This window comes from Mus caroli, unplaced genomic scaffold (genome assembly GCF_978045245.1).
Source record: "Mus caroli unplaced genomic scaffold, Mus_caroli_1 scaffold_18, whole genome shotgun sequence".
Lineage (NCBI taxonomy): Eukaryota > Metazoa > Chordata > Mammalia > Rodentia > Muridae > Mus > Mus caroli.
The window spans coordinates 73,948,094-73,970,607 of record NW_028227273.1 but is presented as its reverse complement, the minus strand read 5'-3'; the positions used below and the strand labels follow the sequence as shown (position 1 = coordinate 73,970,607).

The 22,514-nt window shown below is 35.7% G+C and overlaps 2 protein-coding genes across 2 annotated transcripts; both read right to left on the bottom strand.

The window, feature by feature from the left end:
- Positions 1–2,454: 2,454 nt before the first annotated feature.
- Positions 2,455–22,129, bottom strand: LOC110284287 (formyl peptide receptor-related sequence 6). The gene is made up of 2 exons (XM_085832694.1): positions 22,065–22,129; positions 2,455–5,926 (listed from the first exon to the last, which is right to left on the bottom strand). Exons 1-2 carry the CDS (start codon positions 22,123–22,125, stop codon positions 4,896–4,898), a joined length of 1,092 nt encoding a protein of 363 aa, XP_085688820.1. The 5' UTR covers positions 22,126–22,129; the 3' UTR covers positions 2,455–4,895.
- On the bottom strand, positions 8,581–16,596 carry LOC147000500 (vomeronasal type-1 receptor 4-like). The gene has a single exon (XM_085832695.1). It carries the CDS (start codon positions 15,491–15,493, stop codon positions 14,702–14,704), a length of 792 nt encoding a protein of 263 aa, XP_085688821.1. The 5' UTR covers positions 15,494–16,596; the 3' UTR covers positions 8,581–14,701.
- Positions 22,130–22,514: the final 385 nt, after the last annotated feature.

Genomic DNA, 22,514 nt, shown 5'->3' with positions numbered 1-22,514 from the left:
GAGTTATGTAGCAAAGGGATATGGGGAATGGGAAGTATCCACCAGAAAGTCAGAGAAGACAGGAAAGCAATAGGCTGTCCAGATTCAAAGGTGATGACATTAGCTGAAATTCTCAAAAGGGGAAGGGAAAGCCCTGCGGAAGCCATATCCAGAGGTTAGGTAGGTCCCTGTTTGAGGAATGGGACCATACACTCATCTCAAATTTTTAACCCAGAATTGTTCCAGTCTTAAGGAATTATGGGGAAAAGTGTGGAGCAGAGACTGAAGCAAAGGCCATCCAGAGACTGTCCATTCTGCATATTCATCCCATATACAAACACCAAACCCAGACACTATTGCTAATTCCAAGATGTGCTTGCTTACAGGAACCTGATATTACTGTCTCCTGAGAGGTCCTGCCAGATATTGACAAATACAGATGAGGATGATCATAGTTAACCATTGTACTGATGATGAGGTCCTCATTGAAGGAGTTGGGGAAGGGACTGAAGGAGATGAAGGGGTTTGCAACCCTATAGGAAGAACAACAATATTAACCAACCATACCCCTCCAGAGCTACCAGGGACTAAACCACAAACCAAAATGGGGAAGAACCTCAAAAACATGGGCACAGGAGAAAAATTCCTGAACAGAACACCAAAAGCCTTTACTCTAAGATCAAAAATTTGCAAATGGGACCTCATAAAATTGCAAAGCTTCTATAAGACAAAGGACACTGTCAACAGGACAATTGGCAACCAACAGATTATGCAAAAATCTTTTCCAATTCTATATCCGATAGAGGGCTAATTAACCCAGACACTATTGCTGATGACAAGAAGTATTTGCTGAAAGGAGCCTGATATAGCTGTCTCCTGAGAGGTCCTGCCAGAGCATGACAAATACAAATGAGGATGCTTGTAGTTAATCATTGGACAGAGTGTGGCATTTTCATTGAAGGAGTTCAGGAAAGGATTGAAAGTGCTGAAGGGGTTTGCAAGCACATAGGAAGAAAAAAAATATCAACCAACCAGACCCCTCCAGAGCTCCCAGGGACTAAGCCACAACCCAAAGTTTACACATGGAGGGACCCATGTGCAGCTGCTACATATGTAGCAGAGGATGGTTTCCATCTCTGAGAGGAGAGGCCGTTGGTCTTCTGAAGGCTGGATGGCCAAGTGTAGGGGAAGGTCAGGGCTGTAAGATAGGAGTGTGTGGATAGGTTGGGGAGCACCCTCATAGAAGCAGGGACAGTAGGAGGGGTATGAGATAGGGGGTCTGCTGAGGGGAACCCTGTAATTCAAATTTAAATTTTAAAGAAATACATAAAATATCCAATTAAAAATATATAACCTGGAAGAATAATAAAAAGTAACAAAAAATTACAAGATATTAGGACCTCTCTTTCTTGGAGAAGTTAGCTTTCAAATGGTCACCTTCATGTGTAATGAACAAGGAACAACATAAGACCAGTATTAGATAAATAAAGAAATTTTACCAACATTCTATTATGCCAGAAATTGAAAAACAATGACAACAACACTGGCCTGAATGCTTTTCTTGGGCCCACTGACAATTAGCACTTTGGCCATTAAAAGTTGATAATACACTATTTGGGACATGACAAGCTTCCCATCCTAACTTGGAGAGTTTAATTATGTCTCCTCTCCTTGAAACCTCAATAGCTTCCAGCCAGAGAATGGGCTGTCATGCCTTGCAAAAACATGGCTCTAGATTCTTTTTATTTTTTAAATTATTAATTATTTTATTAATTTATATCACAAATGGTGCCTGCCCCCTCTGTTGTTCTCTCCTCACAGAGTTCTTCACCCTATTCCCTTTACCCTTCACCTCTGAGATGGTGCTCCACCTGCCATAGGTATCCTATGTCCCTGGGGTGTCAAATCTCTACAAGGTTAGGCTCCCCCTCTCTCACAGAGGCCAGATAAGGCAGGCCTCTGCTACATAAGTAACTGGGGCCTCAGACCAGGCACAAAGCCTCCTGTCTTCAAGCACAAAATTGTTTCAGTAACAGTGACAGGGTTTGGTGCCTACCCATGGAATGGATTTCAAGTTGTTCCAGTGCTTGGTTGCTCTTTTATTCTGTTTCTGCACAATTTTGCCCCTGCCCAGATTTACTACACAGCCCAACCCTAAGATTATAAAAATCCTAATTTTTCTGAAGTAAACGCTACACCAGGAAGCTAATTCCATGTTACTTTGTGCTAATCACTTCTCATTGATAACTGGTGGGTAGCACACACACACACACACACACACACACACACACACACACACACACGACATATGAAAAAACAACGCAATATGATTCTTCCTAATGTTCATAATTCCCTAACAACTGACTACAAAGATGTTGAACTAAATGACATATATTGACTAAAGATTTCAAAAGAATGAATTATTGCCATATTACTTAATTCCAAGAAAACACATAAAAATAACTGAAAAAAGGAAAAAAAGATACTTTAATTATTGGCTTGCTTAAAGTTTTAGAGGCTTTGTCCATTATCATAACAGCTAGGAATGGTTACTCAAACTGGTGCTATAGCAGTAGCTCAAAACATGCATCCTGATTCTTAGTCTGATAGAGAATGACTGGGCAGAACAAGGACTTTTGAATATCAAAGCACACTCTTAAGGACACATTTTCTAAAAGTATATACGTACAATTCAAGGCCTCATATTCTAATAGTTCTCATCCTTCCAAACAATCTCACCTCTGGTATATAAACACTCAGACATAAGATACTATAAGGGATACTTTCATTCATACTATCACACAGGATATATTCCATCATTTGAGGAAATCAAGGAAAGAGCTGAAGACAGAATCTGGAAGCAGTAATCATGAGCACAGAAGATTGTTCTTGGTTTGGATCCTCTGTCTTTCTTGATACAATTTCTTATACAGCTTAGGCCCAATGCTGAGAAATATTATAATCCATTGTGGGTTGGGTTATAATTAATCAAATAGCAACAAAATTGCCCTTACCCAAATTTTAATAGGAGAATCTGATTGAGATAATTACTTAGTAGGGATTTTTCTCCAGCTATTTCTAGGTTTATATGAAATTTACAGAAAAATATAAAAACCCAGAGATATAAGGTATAATTCCAATATTTCATCTTCAGAGGGCTTTCACTATACCATCTTGCTCAAATCCCAATTGCTTAGCAATGGGTTTCCATTAGCTGAATTCATGATTCAAGTTCTCAGGCAGCTGGATCAATTGTATCTCTATTTTTACCAGTTTCCCATTCAAGACTTGGGAATGTTATAAACTATCTCCTAGTGTTTAACATTCTTTCATTCATTATTATACAATATCTCAGACAAAAATAGTAGTATTAATGCCTTATTTCAAACTGAGCCATCAACATACACTTATTCTCAATCCTAGGAGCTGATGTCAATCTCTGAGTAGTGCTGTTCACTGCAAAGAGCGGCATCAATAAATAAGCATGACAGTGGCATTTTTATTTGCATGGGTATTTAGAGGGTAGCTTCTTGCTACTTGTTTTACATAAACAAAAGTAGTAATTTCCATAGGTGTGCCTGTTTAATCATGAACACCCATATACACTAAGTGAGCTCATAGTATCATACATGGATTCCTTCCCATCAAGTAGTCTTCCTAATTAACTAGTGAGTATATTATAACTTATAAAGTGTTCATGGCACTACAGCACACATTGGCATATATTGCCAATATTTTGATCATGGGTGTCCTAGTTCTCTCTTCAGAATAGTGTGGTTGATGTCCCTCTTTCCCCTAAAATCTCCATAGAATTCACTATATCTACAAAAGCTAGGTAGGGCCTAAGCCATTTTCAATTCATATCCAAATTGTTTTTTCTGTTTCTTGCAACAAAGTTTTATGTTGCCTTCAGCCATTAGAAGTTATCATACTTCACAATAATAGCCTGGGCTGCTTTCAGGAACAAATATAAGCAACAAATCAACAATTAATATCCCACTCTGCTGTAAGAAATATTTGCTTATGGAGTTATTATTATAGGAACAGAAATATACAAAATATTTTTTAATATATTTCAACTCTATTATACGATATATGAGTATAAGTATTTTTCAAGTAGCCTTCATTATGTTTAACTATACCCACCCTTTCTGTGTTTAAACCCATGGTATATCCTCCCTCTAATTTGATATATTTTCTACTATCTTCATCTTTTAAACCATTCAAAGGTTTTTTTTTATTTATTTTTTCTTCATCACATAGTTCTAAAGGGTTTTAACTTCCTGCAAAAAACATTAGAAATAGGGGGAAAAAAGTAATTCAACAAAGCAAGGTAGATTTGTCACAGCCAAGACACAGTCTCAAAATGACTTTATTCAAGATCACTTTCATGCTATGAAAGTATAAAATGAACTTACAAATGTAACATAAAAATAAAGGGGTGTTTTAAAATACTAGTTATATATTATAGTCTATAATGTAGGGAAATTGGGGAAGCAGAAAATTGAAATAGGTTGACACATTATCTCCACACTCAAAAACAGAAATCATTGTAAACAATGTTATCAGAGTCAGATACAATGTCAAAATTCTTTGCCTAAGGACTGGTACCACATACAATAAGGATGTTTTCCCACCTCAACTGATGCAATAACCATACGCTTGTTTTGTGTCACATACTGTTGTGCCACTTCAGTAATAGCCCATGCTCTGGACTCAGTTAAACTCTCCCAAAATAGGACTGATATATTTTTCTCATTTTTATTGTTCTTCCAAAACAGAGGACGATGAAGTGTTTCTTCTAGACTTCTAGATTAAAGGTCAAAAATCTTATGCAAAGTAGGATGAGATGGAAAGTGAGAATAGGACAGCAGAGGAAACATTTCCATGGCATCACTCCTATCACATCCTATGGCTCAGAGTCTTTGTGAAGACAAGTTTCTGATTTTGTCACTGTTCAGGGCTGAATCCTCCCTCAGGGCTCTCTCCAGGCTAGCTGGTAAGGAGTAGATCAATCTCTCTCTGAATTGCTGACCTAGGAAAACATAGAGTATTGGGTTGAGGCAACTGTTGAAGGAGGCCAGAGTACTTGCTGGGTTCACCCACGTGTCAATATTATTCTGTGCCTCCTTGTTCCCAATATTGCCTAAAAGAAAAATCAATTGAAAAGGGAACCAACAGACAAAGAAAGAAATTGCTACAGCAGTGAGGACACGTAAAGGACGACTGGAATTCACAAAGCCTCTTCTGCCTATCTTGGCAGCCATGAGTCCATAACAGATGACAATGAAGATCATTGGTATGCTGAAGCCAATAACAAAACTGATGATTACAGAAATTAAACTCACAGTCATAGATACTTTTTCTTGCTCCTCAGGGGTTGCAGCCCAGGATTCAAAATTACATATGCAGTGTACTTTCCCACTTTCATCTTTCACTGTAGTCACGAAGATACAATGTGGAAATATAAACAGTAGAACAAGTATCCAAGCTCCAAAGATCACTTTTGTGGCCACATTCACAGTTCGATGATTCTGAGCCCATACTGGATGCAGAACACAAATACAGCGATCCATGGCAATGAAAGTAATCAAGAAGATACTTAGAAAAAGGTTTATGTTTATAATCATGTGAACAAATTTGCAAAGGAACCAACCAAAAAGCCATTCTCCATTCATGACAATTGAGATGATCTGAAATGGTAGACTTGCCATGTAAGAGAAGTCAGACAATGCCAGATTCAGATAACAGATTGTTGTCACAGTGTGTGCCATCCGGAACCCAGCCACATAAATCACAAGCCCATTACCTAGTACACCAAGGAGAAAGGTTATAGAGAGGACCACAACTAAGAAGATACATATAACTCTGGAGGTGGTAGAATCATAAAACACCACTTCTGTTCCATTCTGAGGTATGGAGAAGTTGGCTTCCATTTTGTCAGCACCTGCAACATTTCAACAATGACTGTTTCTCATGTCTGTCTCCATCTTATAGCACATTTATTCAAATCCCCACACATCACCTTTTATAACAGAGTACCTATTCTGAGGGTAATCTAGAAAAAATGATTCTCTGTTGAATGTCTGTTATGTAAAGTTTAGTTCTATACAATACAAAAAAGCTTTACTACTACTCATACTGATTATGAAATGACTCATAATCTTCCATGACCTTGCATAGGTATTGAACTAAGGATAGACAGGAGGAGGTAAGTGTTTATTATGAAGAAGTGCACATTGGAGTGTGTGTATTGGCCATCATTCTTTGCTCTTCTTCAGTCTTTTGCTCTCATAGGAAAGAATTCAGCTAAGTGATTCAGAATGTTTAGGGTGGGGTTTATTTTCCAGCAAAGCATATGTACTAGTTAGGGTGGATACTGGATTATGTTAAAAAATTGTAGATGGTTTCTTTTTAATTCTTTTTGTGATGTTGATACCACTGTTCGAACATTTTTCTTTACCTATTGTTTCTCCATTTAATTTAATTATCCTTCTGGGCACACCTTGTCACAAGAAAACACTGCTCAGTAAAGACAATAAAATCTATGTAATTTTGGTCAATCCACTTCTTCTGTCACTTTCCCTATTGTGATTTTCAAAGAGCTGTTTTCTGATTATGAGGTATATAAAACATTTACTATGGTATGATTTATGTCACTATACCCCAATTAATAACTCAGCATACATCCTTTGTTCCTATTTCCATAACTGTCTGTGTGCTTGTATGAAAGCACATTCATGTTTATGCACTTGTTTATATAGTTCATTATAAACTTACCTCAACAATTGAAATTATTAGAGAGACTCCTCTCACTGTCTGGAATTTGCTAAAGAGACTAGATGACCAGGAAATATGCAGCAGATTTTTACATTAAAGCCTCCCCAATAAGATGACCACAAAGCATCTCCACTTTTTTGGCCTTCATTTTTCAACACAAGAACATTACCAAGTGACCTATCCCCATAGCCATAAAATAAATTTAGGATGTATCATCATATATATTTCTGGGCAAGAATAAAAACAATTTTATATTACATTCAGTACTCAGATAGTATGATTATCTTGTGTGTGGCAACAATAAAATTTTGTAACATTTTAGATATTAATATGGAAGAGTTCAAGTGTGTCATCAAGAATGCCTCATGACAAAAGGAATTTCAAGGGATATATATATATAATAGAAGTGCAAATAATCTTACTTCTACCTTCTTGTCAAGCTTATGTTAGGTTTAATGCTAATTCTGTCCATGAAACAATACAAAAACACTTAACAATATATTCTCCTTCTCTCAAAAATATGTTTTTGATTGTATTCTGAGGCAAGAGCAATCCTGTCACTAGATAAAAACTGGTAAGGTCATGTGGGTTCAGTAATCCCTATGCCCTGAGACATGAGGATGTTTGGAGTTTCATTTACTCCCTTCCAGACTCCTTTCCTTTCTGTCCTGGAAGAAGTGACAATCCCCCCCTAATTGGAAGATCTCCATGCCAATGAGGTTCTAGCCAACAAGCATCCATTTCCTGTTCATTCCTTCCTGCAAAAGATATTTAATCTCTGATCCATCCTGAGTAAGTCCTAAGCTCCTATTCTCCACAATGAACAAGCAGCTGTTTGGATCCAAGGATTGTGTCTCTCTCATCATGAATCAGTATGGGGGAAATTCCTCAGCAAACAGAGCTGCCTAAGTCTCTCACAGAAGGCTCCTCTGTACTCCTGACACTCAATGATGAACTAAGCTGGAGTTCTCCCTCTCCCTATCCCCAGGATCATCCATGACCCTACCATACTGGACACCCAGGAGTTTACTAACCTCTGCATCCTCAGCCTCACCCTGCCTCGTTTCTTACCAGGGATAGGACTCCCACCTTAAGCTGTGTTCTTCCAATCCTGAGCTTCCTGTTAACCTGACATCTGACAGTGTAGGGTAAAATGCACACTAGAGCCTCCTGTTCTGTCTGCCTGACAGAGTTGCCACTCCCAAGTAGAGGTGTGAACCGAAGAACAGCATTGGATATTTGTTAATATAGGGCTTAAATCTAGAGTTGAAGAGAATGTTGAAAAGTTATAACCGCTGTTTGATAATGTGTAACTCCTTGTGGGTTCACAAAGGCAGGAAGTCAGTGAGGGGTGGTTACCATCTCTGTTTTCAAAAAAGGGTTTTGACTTATTACATAGTGAGATGAAATTCTTTTTTGATTTTTTATAATAAGAGTGAGCATGATTGTTTAATTAATGTTATCTTGGATACATTGTCATCTAATGAGTTTTGGTAGAGGTCTGGGACCTCCCCTTTATCTGCATACCTTATGTAATCTACACAGACATATATGTTTATGTTAGTTAGCATACAAGATTTTATTATTTTTTACTATAAGAATAAACTAATGTTTTGAGTAGTTGTCAAACCTAGAGAAGGTTATTTGAATAATAATATAGAATCTGCTTTAAATCAAGTTGTTTTGTCCTCTGAGTTCTTCCTCTACCACATTAAACTCATCTTTCACACCTGTTTAACTGGTGCTCTGTACTAACCAAACTGATGTTTTATCCAGAGAAAATATCTTTGAACTTTCTCTACTCCTAGGGGTGACCTATTATGAATTAGTTTGATGTAACCCCATCAAACTCATTGGCTCACTAATTAATTTTTTTAGATGTTCATTATTTTGGTATGTTCTGAATTCACTGTGTGTGACTAAGTAAATATTTGTGTTACCTATAGCCAAGTAAAGTGTTCACAGTACCCTCTAAACTACATACTCAATACATGGTCATTCTTTACAACACTCTGGTAATTCACTTGATTTTTGGTCTTAATGAAGGTAGGCATCTCTGGAGGAAAGCCAAGTAGATTAATTTTTAAAAGTTTACATAAAAAATTAAATATAAACTGATATATTATATCATAATTGCAGTTGGATACCTGATACCCAAGATGAAGATGCTATTTTCTCCTACAATATTTTAACTGTCATATATAGGTAGGTATCTCCTCCCTCTTTCCAACCTCATCTTGCTGGTGAATTGACGTATGTAACCTATACTTCATTGTGACCCTACCTTTAGGGTTCAATTTTGCTTTAATTATTAATATAAAAGTATTCAGCTTCTGAGTCATTATATTTCGATGTATTCTAATTAGGGATACAATATTGATATGAAGAAAACTTCAACTTAACCCTTAACATAGGATAGTGGGTATGAAAAAGCAATGAGCAACAGTGCTGCAAATAGTACTGAGAAAAATTTGAGCAAAGGATTTGCTTGGAGATCCAAAAGAAGTTGCGCTGGAAAAAGATATTAGAGAGAAGTTGACAGAAACTTAAGCTATGAAATTATACACAAGAGAAAATACTCAAATAGTAGACAAAAATATTATTGGTTAGAGATATGGGTCAGAGGTTAACTGTTGTTACTACTATTGTGCAGATCCATGTTCAATACTCATAACAAAATAGTGCCTAAAGCTATCTGTAATATAAGTTCCATGTAATATAAGGATCTGCCATCTCTTTCTGGATTGCCAGGGGAATAGGCATACATCTGGCACATTGACATATGTCTTAATTAGGGTTTCACTTCTGTGAAGAGATACTATGACCAAGGCAACTCTTATAAGGGACAATATTTAATTGGGGCTGGCTTACAGTTTCAAAGGTTCAGTCTACTATCATCATGGCAGAATCCGTGGCAGTATTCAAGCAGACATGGTGCTGGAGAAGGGGATGAAAGTTTTATATCTTGATCTGAAGGCAGCCAGGAGGACACACTCTTCTCTACTGGATAGAGCTTGATAATATGATCTCAAACCAACCCCACAGTGACACATTTCCTCCATCAAGGCCATATTTACTTCAGCGGGCCACAGCTCCTCAAAATGTCATGCTCTGGGCTACATATATTCCGACAACCACACCATATGTACAGAAAACCATGCATACATACAAAATATAAATATATATTTTATCTTATATATATTTATAAATATGTAACAATATATATATTAGATAAAGAAAGAATTCTATCTTTAATATGTAGGTATCATTTATTGTAGTGAAATCATTTCTGCAGGTTCTGCAGCAGTTTTTCTGTATTTTATTTTTAAACAAACAAAAATTATGACAAATATGACTCTGGAGTAACAAGTGAACAGATTGATATTCTGTAATCATCAATTAACCCACACATTTTCTAGACCCTATGCATCAAAAATATTTTTATTTTTTTACAGGTGAAATAAAACTGAGCAAAATGTTATGATTTATACAAGGATGAATAATCCACATGCTATGTTCTCAAATGAAGATTTGTTGGCACAGCACAACACCCTTAGTTATGTATCCTTGTACATATGTTAGTAACTAAGATTGGGAATTTACAGCATTCTGATATGAAATATTTACGACCTTACCTTTAGAGAAAATGCCTATTCCAATTTATATGACTTTCGCAGTATTATTGAACTATTGAACAACTGAGACTAGAGCTCTACTGAGAGGGTCCATGTTCAATACTCATAACAAAATAGTGCCTAAAGCTATCTGTAATATAAGTTCCATGTAATATAAGGATCTGCCATCTCTTTCTGGATTGCCAGGGGAATAGGCATACATCTGGCACATTGACATATGTCTTAATTAGGGTTTCACTTCTGTGAAGAGATACTATGACCAAGGCAACTCTTATAAGGGACAATATTTAATTGGGGCTGGTTTACAAGGCCTTTGTAGTAGTTAGGTTTTTACTAACAGTTTAGTAACATTGCTTAAGTGTTGGCTTTAATATTGGGATTTACTCATTCAGCACAGTCCAACGACATTTCCCCTTGTGTAGCCTAAATTGTTCAATAGACCATCTAGATGAGAAGCCTACTTGAAGTCTTTGCTACTTTACTTCATTATATAAATTATGACATACCCATGCCCTTGTCTGAGCATTTCCACAGGACCCCCAATTATAATAATAGGCTGTTTTGCACCAAATAACAAAGCCTGCCTCTGCCTCAGGAAGAAGTGTGTTGGGCTGTAGTAGACACATGTACATTGTCACCTGTCATTAAGAGGAAGAACAATTAGACTTCAAAGTACTTCACAAATCTCATCATTAATTATGCTCTAAGGATTCTCTTGCCATTTGAGGTTTTTGCAAACTTGGCAATTTTAAATGCAAAATGATGCTGCCTACTATTTATTTTTATTAAAATACATCATTGTAAGTTTGGTATACATTAATTTGCATAACACTTCCTCCACATGGGAAGTTTTTAAAATATAACTTTTAGAAATCAACAAAAAGTTTAATTGGATGCTGGGCAGTGGTGGTACATGCCTTTAATCCCAGCACTTGGGAGGCAGAGGTAGGCAGATTTCAGAGTTCGAGGCCAGCCTGGTCTACAAAAGTGAGTCCCAGCACAGCCAGGTCTATTCAGAGAAACCCTGTCTCAAAAAACAAAAACAAAACAAACAAACAAAAAAAAGTTAAAAAGATAAATTGGAAAAAGTTTGGAGTGTCATGAGATTGATTTAGGCCATAAATGTAATAGTGGTTAATGTTTTACCTCTTATGTCTGTATTAACTCTTCACATTTGGTACCCTGCCTCCTTGTCTCTTGTTCCTATGCATCTAATTTCCATCTCAGGAATTCATTGTTCAACACAGAGATTATATTTCCTTAGAACCTCTCCTTTAGGATCCTAATTAGTTTTCATTATTATTTAAATACTTACACATCCTTATTATCCATAGTTACACATGTGTAGAGAGTTTTTGGAAAACCAGTTCTTTTCCTCACTGATATCTATAGGGTTGACCTCATGATTCCTACCAAGTGAGTAGAAGAAGTTGTTAAGGGTTCAGATCTGAGTTTGTATAAGTATCCTTCCCATTCTAAAAATATTTTTATGAGAGCTAGTAATGATTTAATTTTGATGTTACTGTAAGCATTTTTATGACTTTATTCTTAATTCCTTCTTTAAGTTCTGTTTTATATTTCACATTTTTTTTAATTCTTTTGCTGAAACTATTAAAAGAAGGTCACTGATTTTGGAATAACAGACTTAAAGCTATCCAAAATACGGTCCAAGGATTTTAGAAAGCACAAGTAAGAGACGATTTCCTAGAAGTGCCCTGATATTTGCAAGGTTGTACTCAGCAGAATGGGGGTGGAACAGATTATGAAATGAGATGTAGCAGGCTTTTGATGTACAAAAGCCTTCACAGCTACAATGGCTCTGCATAGTATAAACCAGAGTAGTGGCCCATATTTTTAATCTGAAAACTCTAAAGTTGGGTTTATTGCATGAAAAATACTGAAGTTCACTACTAATATGGGGCACATATGTACATTTTGATTATCCAGTAGAAGTAGATGATTTTTAAAAATAAGTATCCAGAGGACTACATTAATAACTCCATTGGAAGATAGCTTGCCTTGAATAAGTTCAGCCCTGTCTTTTATTCTCAATCGTTTGTAAAATGTGCATAGGATACAGGAAAATAATCCAAGAACTGGAATAAAAGGAACAGGAAGATCAATGTTTCAGTCTTATCTTTGGCAGAATTGAAGCCAGCCTTTTATACATGAGACCCTGTCTTTAACAACATGCAAAAAAACAAACAAATAAACAAAAGAGTACTGAGAAGGAGAGGCAAGGAGGATGAGGTGGGAGAGGAAAAAAGAAATCTAGCAAGTTGGTATACAAATGTAATCTTAGCATTTATCAAGCATATATTTGAAGTCTGTTAAAAGTTTAAAACTTGTTTCAACTATATAGAAATCTCTATATAACATAGGACAATATTACACAGTGAGATCTTATTATAAGATATGAAATGATTTTAAAATCTTTTAAAAATATTTATCTCATCTATGTAGCCAAGTTTCATTTCGCCATGTAGTGGATACAAGATTACTAATGAGATAATCTATATTAATTTTTCACACTATGATTTGTAATTTGATATATACTTGTATTCTTTCCTCATCACCTTAGACTATTGCTTGGGTGACAAGGCCCATATACATTAACAGAATAGCAAAGCAGGGTAAGAAACAGACTTTTGTTGGAATTTCAGTTTAGGATACAGAGACTAGATTTTGAATGTTCAATGTTAGTTTCTTCATGTGCACAGTAAAAATTGTAAATTTGTTATCATTATTCAAAACATGCTACACGTCTAAAGAATACAGCATGTCTAAAAGTAAGGCTCCAGATCAGAAATTAAAGGATGTGAAAGGTACAAATAGGCATTATATTGAATACTTGGATACTCTGAGATCTCTTGTCTCAAGTAATTATCATCTGTGGATTCACAGGAACATTTTTCAACTTCAGTTTTTTCTGTAGTATTTCAAATCAAGTTGTATTAATATAAAAGTTTTAGGCAATGATTTTAATCATATTCAGCATCTTGCCCAACTTTTCCTAGAACCTCATTCAAAATCACATGCGTTCTCTCTCTCTCTCTCTCTCTCTCTCTGTGTGTGTGTGTGTGTCTGTGTGTCTGTGTCTATGTCAATGTGTCTATCTGTTTCTGTCTCTGTCTCTTTCTCCACATCTATCTCATTTTTGAGTTCTTTTTATTTGACTAAATCCTCTTGTACATTTATATGGCCTCTACATGTGGTCAATATATGAAATGGTACAGTAGTGAATAAAAGAAAACCAATTTTTCACAACAGTCAACAAATACAAAGAGGTATTTAGAGAGATGTGTCTTTGTTCCAGCATTTCCTGTGCCATGCTTGTATTTTGTCTTTCTTGATCTTGTACAGATCTTTTACCTGCTGTCTAAACTCAGAGCTAACATGTGCTTCTGTATTTTCTTCTCTGGAATAGATATTGAAATTACACCCAAATATACAGAAATGCATATGTACTCACAGTGACACACACAAATAATCTGTTATATAGAGTTGCCTGCAGTTGTACAGGTTTGTAAACTCAGAACTCTAATATGAAGGCCTTTGAGTGACCAAGATAAGAGTATCATGAAACCACTGTCAGTTTTGGCTGCATACCATTTTATAGGTCTACATGATCTGTAAAATCAAACTTCTTCTTTAAAAATGGAAACAAAAAAGTGCTGAAAGGATAGTTCCGTTGTAGAGTTCTGTGAAGACCAAGTGTTTGGAAGTATATCCTGGAAGTATATCCTCTGTCTAAAAGATTCATGTTCAACCCTAGATAATTGTTTGAGCCATGTAATGCCATGTGAGACCATATAATAAGTGTTATTGGAAAGATAAGGAAGGATTTCTGAGAGTCTGAGGTCAGCCTGGGATATGTATATAGATGTTGCTACAGATATATAATAATTCATGATTTCCTAAATTTATTTGTACCTAGAATAGGCTCTAAGCTTCTATACATGGCTTTAAGGAAATATTACACCACAAAATAGATGAATGATGCTCATAAAGACTACAATTGTCACAGTTTGCACATTTGCGTCATAAGTGAGACTGAAATCCTCCATAACACTCAATAAATATCACATAAATAATTCTGTAATTATTATGTTGTATTCATCTTCCATGTTATAGACATACCAATACTCTTGGAAAATTTGAAGATGACCACTGTGAATTGGTACAGTAGTGATATCTGAAACCTTTATTTCAAATCATTAACTAAAATTTGGTATTTTATGATCTTGGGGTATAAGTACCAAAGGGCAGAGGGTGGAATAGCATGTTTCCAGAAGTGTAGTGGCATTTTAAATCAAGTATTGTGATATAAAATTAGTATCATTTTTAAGTATCAGGATGGATTTGGTGAAATTAAACAAAATGAAGATGCTTGTTAGAAGCAGGATGCTTTGTGTAGCTTTAGCCTTAGAGGATAGTCTTTTGGAGATACTGAATGAGTCAAAAAGCCCCACCCTACCCTGGTATCTATAGAGAAGAAGAACCATGTAGAAACTGGCAAAAACCATAAGTCCTATTAATATATAATCTGAAAGAGTTATCAGTACTCTGTATCTGCCTTCAGATATTCTTGACACTTGAGAAATGCAGAGCCTAAAATCCCACATCTTAGTTAAATTCTGTTTATGCTGAAAGCATTCAATATATACAGGACCAAAGGTATTTATCAGAAGGCTAGATATCCAACATAGAAAGCAAGAGATACTGATCTTCCAAGCTTGGATTTTGAGACCCATCCAAACACACACTCTTGAACTGATAGACATTGCCTGAAAATTACTCAAGAGGCAAGTGGTACAAAGTGATAGGCCCTGACCTACTCTGTACATATATACAACAACATTAAACCAATGGATTCTCAAAATGTGTGTTATTCCACAGATATATACACTGTATGCAATCCCCTTGAAAAGAATAAAGAAATTTCCTATAGCAATATTGGTGAGTATGAGACGAGTGGGCCTTGATTCTTGGCTAATATAGGGCATAGAAGCAGAGACTGTAAGAACAATGGCATGCCCCAAAGGTCCAACTATATTCTGTACCAGGAAAAGTAATCTAAAAATACAATCAAAACCCATTGTCCTAGGATCAAAGAAGACACTTATGAAAAATGGTTTGGAAGCCAGAGAGTTACAAAGAAATTCAGATTTTAATTTTTTCTTGTTTATGATAAAATGTTTTCTTATCTCATGAGCTTTTCTTTCTGAAGACAGTGAGTGAATTTAAGGGAATTTTATATCAGTGAATTCAAAATTGTCACATATACAGGCCAACAATGTATACTCAGATTTTGCTCATTCAATCTAGCCAGTAGTCTAAATTCTATTTTCTAGATTCTTCATTGAATGTCCATTATACTACTTATTTAGAAAAGCATGGTTTACATTACGAATATTTCATAAGACTCTAATCACTGTATGACAGCACAGGCTGCCACTCCTCGTGTTAATATACCTGGATCAATACCTAAGGATTGTGTGGGAGGCAGTTTTACAAACTATGATAACTACAAATTTACAATTGAATGAGCCTGGCAACAAAAGTATTTAATCCTAGCACTATAGGGACTCTAGAAGGAGTCACTGTTGGATTTCTTTGAGCATGATGCTTTTGTGACTAAAGAGTTAATTCCTGCCCAACCAGCATTACATAGTAATACCCAGTTTCAAAACAAACATATAAAACTACATACATACATACATACATACATACATACATACATACATACATACAGCTTAAAACATGCAATAAATTAAAGGAATAGATAATATAATCAGCATATATGTCAGGGAATTTATAATAAGTGATTCCACAAAATTAACAAATTATTTGTAAGTAAAGTTATTTTTCAAATTATTAAAATAATTTGTAGATATCACAAGTAGTAAATATTCTATAGACTGACAGTGAAAGGAGTTAATCTGTTTTGCTGTCTTCTGATTACTTTTATCCCATTTCTCTGAAGCAACCCTCTATTTCAGTTATTTAACCTTTAAAGTTTTAGACATATCCTCATAAGAAACATGTAAAATAAAAAATAGAGTATTTTCCTTTAAATTAGTCTCAGACATTTAATTTTTGAAAGTTAAAATTAAGCTTTTGTTCCTAGTTCAAGTTGTGGGTTATTAATATTGGTCAAGATACTATGCTACAAACATAAGTTAAGAAAATGTTCTGAGCATGGTAGAAGACCTTTAATCCAAGCATTTGGGAGTAAGAGCCAGGTGATTCTCTGAGAGTTCAAGGTGAGGCTGGTGGATATGGAGAGGTCCAGGACAGCCAAGTTCACACAGTGAGACCCTATCTATAAAACAAAGAGAGAGAAAGACAGGAATGATTGGACACAGAAGAATAGGATAAGGGTATGTAAACATGCATATGCGGCAAGGTTCAGTATTTAAGAGTTTATTGCTCTTGGAGAGAATTTTGGTTTTGCCTTAGCACCCATATCCTACACATGACTTTTATGGGTATCTGATACTCTCTGGACTCTGCATACATCTGCCGGTATATGGCGAATATTACTTTACAAGTTATGTACAAAAATACACATGAAAAAATAAATACATGTGAGAGGAAAGAAAATGATTCATGATGATCATGTGAAACTTATAGCAGGACTGTAAAGCAAGGACAATGATATGAAATTCAATAGTTCCAGTCACTATTTTAAAAGATGAAGTTGATTTTCCAGTACCATTCTCTAATTGTACATTCTAATTATGATCTTAATTCATATTGGGACAGATGAGGATATACTTCTATGTGATTACTAAACAGAAAGATTAAAAACAGCAAACTATCTTTTGTTTTAAATAAGAAATATTTGAAGAGCAGTGGTCATAAGGGAAGTAAGAAGACATCTGTGTGTATTCAAAAATATAGTTTGTATTGATTGAATGTAGTTGTATAGATTGATTATATATATATATATATTATATATAATATATATATATATGGAGAGAGAGAGGAAAGGAGGGAGAGAGAGACAGAGAGAGAGAGGAAGATAGAGAGGGAGAGAGAGAGAGAGGATTTCATGATAAATGGAAAGGAGTCTCTAAATTCAAATTGTAATCCCTTTTTTGTATCAGTAAGATAATAGAATTCTCTCTGCAATAATTCACATGAACAAATCAAAGAACACGTATCTGTTAATAATATTATGTTCTAGCTGGAAATCCTTAGTTCCACTGATATGCTTATCATAGGATAAGTTTGGAGAGAAATAAAGTATAAATTGTCAAACACACACACACACACACACACACAAACACACATAACTTCTTATATTCATTTATCCTATGGTGTTAAGTCAGTAGTTGAGCAAATTTTTGCATGGTGCCCAGGCTTTAAACTCGCTGCTGGTTAGATTCTTGTCAACTTGAGACAAGCTAAGGCCACCAGGAAGGAATGTTAGTTGAGCATATATTGTCATTAGATTAACTTGTGGGTAAGACTGATGTATTCTCTTTATGAGTGATTAATATGAGAAATTTTAACCAACAGTGGTAATATAACCTCAGGGCAGGGTTGTATAAGAAACCAGGGAGAGAAAACAAGGAATTGTAATTAACAAATCAATGTCTGTCCATTGCGTCTGACATCAAGATTATTTGACAGAATAATACTGTAATGTCTACCCTATATCGAGCCTTATACAACAAGGGGAGGATACCCAAATAAAGAGCACAATACCATGACATGGAAGAGTTTGTTGCCATATAACTGATCTTTAAGGAAGCAAAATAACAACCTAGCAGTGTGTATTCAGAGTGAACTGACTTTGCTACTAACACAAGCAATCTTATTCTGGAGATCACTTTCATTTTAAAGACACATTGTTTTTATTTTCTCTAACCTCATATCTCTGCTACAATTCTTTCCCCTTCCATAAGATAAAACAAACAAACAAAAACAAAAACAAAACAAAAAACAAAAACAAACAAAAAAACTAGTGGACTTATAACTCAGGTAATCAGAAATTTTTGAATTTAATTATAATCACCAAAGTAAAACATATTTAATATAAATGAGTTGAATCAGAATGGCACAAGGAAGATGCTGTTGTTAATGGGAAAAACCAATAAGGGAACTAAGGAATGCTGAGATCTGTGAAAATTATTCTACCCAGGAAGGGAACTTTAAATTGATTATCCCAATACCAAATAGGTCAGTCCAGAAATAATTCATTCAAGTTACAATATATATAGATTGAGCAGGTTGCATTTGGGAATTTGTATGTGTGTGTGTGTATGTGTGTGTGTGTGTGTGTGTGTGTATATATATATATGTATATATATATATATACGCATTATATATATAATGTACATGTACATATACATATACAAGAATGTAATATTAATGGAAATAGAGATATGACATTGAAAGACAACATTGAGTAATATAGAAGGTTTGGAGTTAAGAAAAGGAAAATTTAAATGATATCTATATTATAATTTCAAAATCAAAGACATTTATATATAATTAACACCATAATTACTGAAAGTATTTAATTAACAAGTACCACATTGTTTCCATTGACCATCTTGTAATGCAAAGGCATACATTAATAGAGCCGAGCATAGAACAACTCACACACATGTAAAATGTTCCAACACAAAGAATTTTTCGGTTTCATACACTGTATGCTATCTTAGTTTGGCTTGCTATACTTATTTCTTGTTAACACCAATAAATATTTCGCATCCCTGTGATGGAAGGTAGAATACACATAAAGGTGGGAAGAGAGAACTGCCTCCAAAAAGTTGACCCCCTTCTACACACAGAGAAATGTTTTACCCAGCCCAGTTTTGTAGTTTTGTCTTTCTCTGTCTTTCTTTTTTTTTAATATTTTTTATTACGTATTTTTCTCAATTACATTTCCAATGCTATCCCAAAAGTCCCCCATACCCTCCCCCCCCCCACTTCCCTACCCACCATTTCAATTTTTTTGGCCCTGGGGCATATACAGTTTGTATGTCCAATGGGCCTCTCTTTCCAGTGATGGCCTACTAGGCCATCTTATGATACATATGTAGCTATAGACAAGAGCTCCGGGGTACTGGTTAGTTCAGAATGTTGTTCCACCTATGGGGTTGCAGATCCCTTTAGCTCCTTGGGTACTTTCTCTAGCTCCTCCATTGGGAGCCCTGTGATCCATCCACTAGCTGACTGTGAGCATCCACTTATGTGTTTGCAAGGCCCTGGCATATTCTCACAAGAGATAGCTATATCTGGATCCTTTCAGCAAAATCTTGCTAGTGTATGCAATGTTGTCACCATTTGGAAGCTGATTATGGGATGGATCCCTGGATATGGCAGTCTCTAGATGGTCCATCTTTCTAGAGATGCATCACATGCACTTCATCTGTGCATGTGAGTCTAACTTCAGAGCTCACATGCTTGCTTACACTGAAATACCTGGTAAAATAATAAGCATCAGGTTTTTAATTTTTAAAATTTATATTCATAGTTTATCTGTGGGGGGTGTGTGTGTGTGTGTTTATGGAGTTAAAGGTTTTTTTAATAGGTAGATGGGTTTATCAAGTTTTCTGTATATCAAGTTACTGGCAGTTGTGAACTGCTACACATAGGGGCCTCTGAGCATATGGATATTCTACAAGATGAGGAAGAACTCTTCATGGATGAGCCATCTCTTCATCACCTTTTTTCCCATGTCAAAACTGAGCCACAGTTGTGGAAAAATGGCTTAGTGTTTAAGAGTACATGCTGGTTTTTCAGAGGTCATGTGTTCAGTTCTCAGCTCTCAAATTAGACAAATCAAAATTCCCAACAGCTTCAGATCCAGGGTATCATACACCATCTTATAGTTATAGTCATGGTTCTAACAAGCCCAGATATAACATATAATACAGATATTTTATTTACTACTCAAATGCCTAGATTGGGTGGGTCTAGGGGTATTTTAACTTATTTCCCAGGTAAAAAGTCCCCTTTTGTTTGCTCTTTCCTGGTTATGCAGCTTTAGTCCTTTGCAGCTTCCTCCTCTATACCCATTATCTCTCTCCCACTATCTGCAGCCTCCTTTTAAACTCATAATAGTTTCTCCATTACACAAGCATAGGCTCTAGGATTTATTCACCAATTAAATTTGGGAGAAGATTCATATGCCATTACTTATTTGTGCATCTGCTTTTCAAATGCAACCATGTCTTGAGAAATTAGTTTTGCATATAGGATATAATCGGCAGTATCAGACAAACCAACCACAACTTTTTCGTCTTCTGCCATCTATATTGTAAATAGCTCACTATCGTCCATGTGGTTAGATAGTGTAGAGCAACTAGGTGTATTAAATTATAGTAAGGAAATTGACAGGATCTGGTGATATGTTCAGAATTTTATTGTGATAGCTAGAATGTGAGTGTGTGAATGTTTATATGTGTGTTTGTTTGTTTTTGTGTGTGTATGTGTGAATATTTCCACGATAACAAATGTATGCACGTTAAGTGTCGATAAATTTCTGCCGATTTCTTTCTTTTCTGTTATTGGGTGTTTCCTTTATTTACATACAGCTATATCATTAAGAAATCATGCAAAACAAAAAACAAAATTGGAGTAGCATGTTCTTATAATCTGTGGTACACATGGCTACATCAAATATCAGACAAGGTATGATGTGATAAGACCTTTGAGCTGCTGTTTATTGTGTTGAAATTTTCTGGAGTAAGCTATCCCTCATTTTTCTGTATACATGTCTATAGTTTAATATCTCCTCTCTTGGTTTGTCCCAGTCTCTCACAGTGGGGAAAATGTAGTTCTCTAAGACAGAAACTTCAAAATAACAACAAAGAGGAAAAGACATCAGGAGAGTTACACACTGCTTGAAAGCTGTAGTGGATTTCATGTTTTCTTTGCTGCAGATTACAAACTCTGGAGTCAAGTAAAAGAGGCTTACACAACAATTTGCAAGAGACAAGCTATGTTCAGGCAATACCATTGTTTATGTGCTAGAATTAGATGTTCTTGTAGCTTTTGTGTCCTCGAATTAAAGTACATGACAGCCATGCTATTAAGGGCCGCTCAGCTCCTCCTTTATCAGGAGCAAAGGCAACAATTAAAAAAAAAAAGGTTTCTTCCATCAAGAATCTGGGGTTTTATTTAGAGTTGGTTATAAGTTGGGTATTTCAATACTGAAATGAGAGGATGTCAATTGTATTCCTGAATTTTCACTAACAACTGCTAATTGCAAGTTAACACAGAATCTGTGATTCTGTGTATTTAAGTGTGTTAATGTGTTTTTCCTTCCATCTGTGCATGAATACACAGTCCAGATACCAAAGTTCTATAGTCTGAATATGCATCCTGAACTAGATCTTGTGAATCAATTTTCTATTCTGTAGGAAACCGTATAGCTTTTGTATTAAAAGGAAAGTGCAGATAGAATATTTAAATTATCAGACTCACTCTACTCTTTCAGCCACAATTTCCTGATGTCCCTAGAATTCCTTGACTGCTCAATTTCATATTCTTGCATCTTTTGCTCAACATAGAAGCAGTGAATTACACAGGTGAAGTTGGCCTGAGGCCAATGAGAAAAGTTTTGCCCTATCCAAATGTTCTCATGTCATTTCCTGATAGTCACACCCATGATCATAACTTGTAATTTATCCAAAAGAAATCACTCACCAAGGCTGAACTTGGCTACTGTAACAAGGTCAGGTCTGCGGCCCTCAGTAACACAGGGCATTTGCAGCCAGTGCAGTTATAGATTCTCAGGATCCTTGAGTTCACTTCTACACCTGAGCTGCAATTACCTTGTCACATGCTGAGCACTGACAACGTGTGCAAAGGGACAATTATTCAGCCATGAACAAACTGTTAATTCAGTGCTAGGAAAAATTACAAGTCCTGGGAATTATGAAAACCTGAGTTAATTAGCACTGATGTAAACTTCCCTGCGTCTGTTGCAATGAGATACCACTCAAATACAGAGAAGAGTTAGTAAGTGGGTCAGCTATACCTTTGGCCTGATTCCTTCAGCATCACAAGCTATATATGTGTCATACTCATGACAGAACTGGAGCTAATGTTTCAAAATTAGGATAAGGAGACTATACTGATAGCAAGTCTTAAACA

What these genes read in the sequence shown, in the direction of transcription:
- LOC147000500 (XM_085832695.1), bottom strand. Translation starts at nt 15,493, where the DNA reads ATGGGTTTTGATTGTATTTTTAGATTACTTTTCCTGGTACAGAATATA.
- LOC110284287 (XM_085832694.1), bottom strand. Translation starts at nt 22,125, where the DNA reads ATGCCCTGTGTTACTGAGGGCCGCAGACCTGACCTTGTTACAGTAGCC. An exon ending in AGTAGCCAAGTTCAGCCTTG is followed by an intron (nt 5,927 to 22,064) that starts GTGAGTGATTTC and finishes GAAATGTTGCAG; the next exon opens with GTGCTGACAAAATGGAAGCC.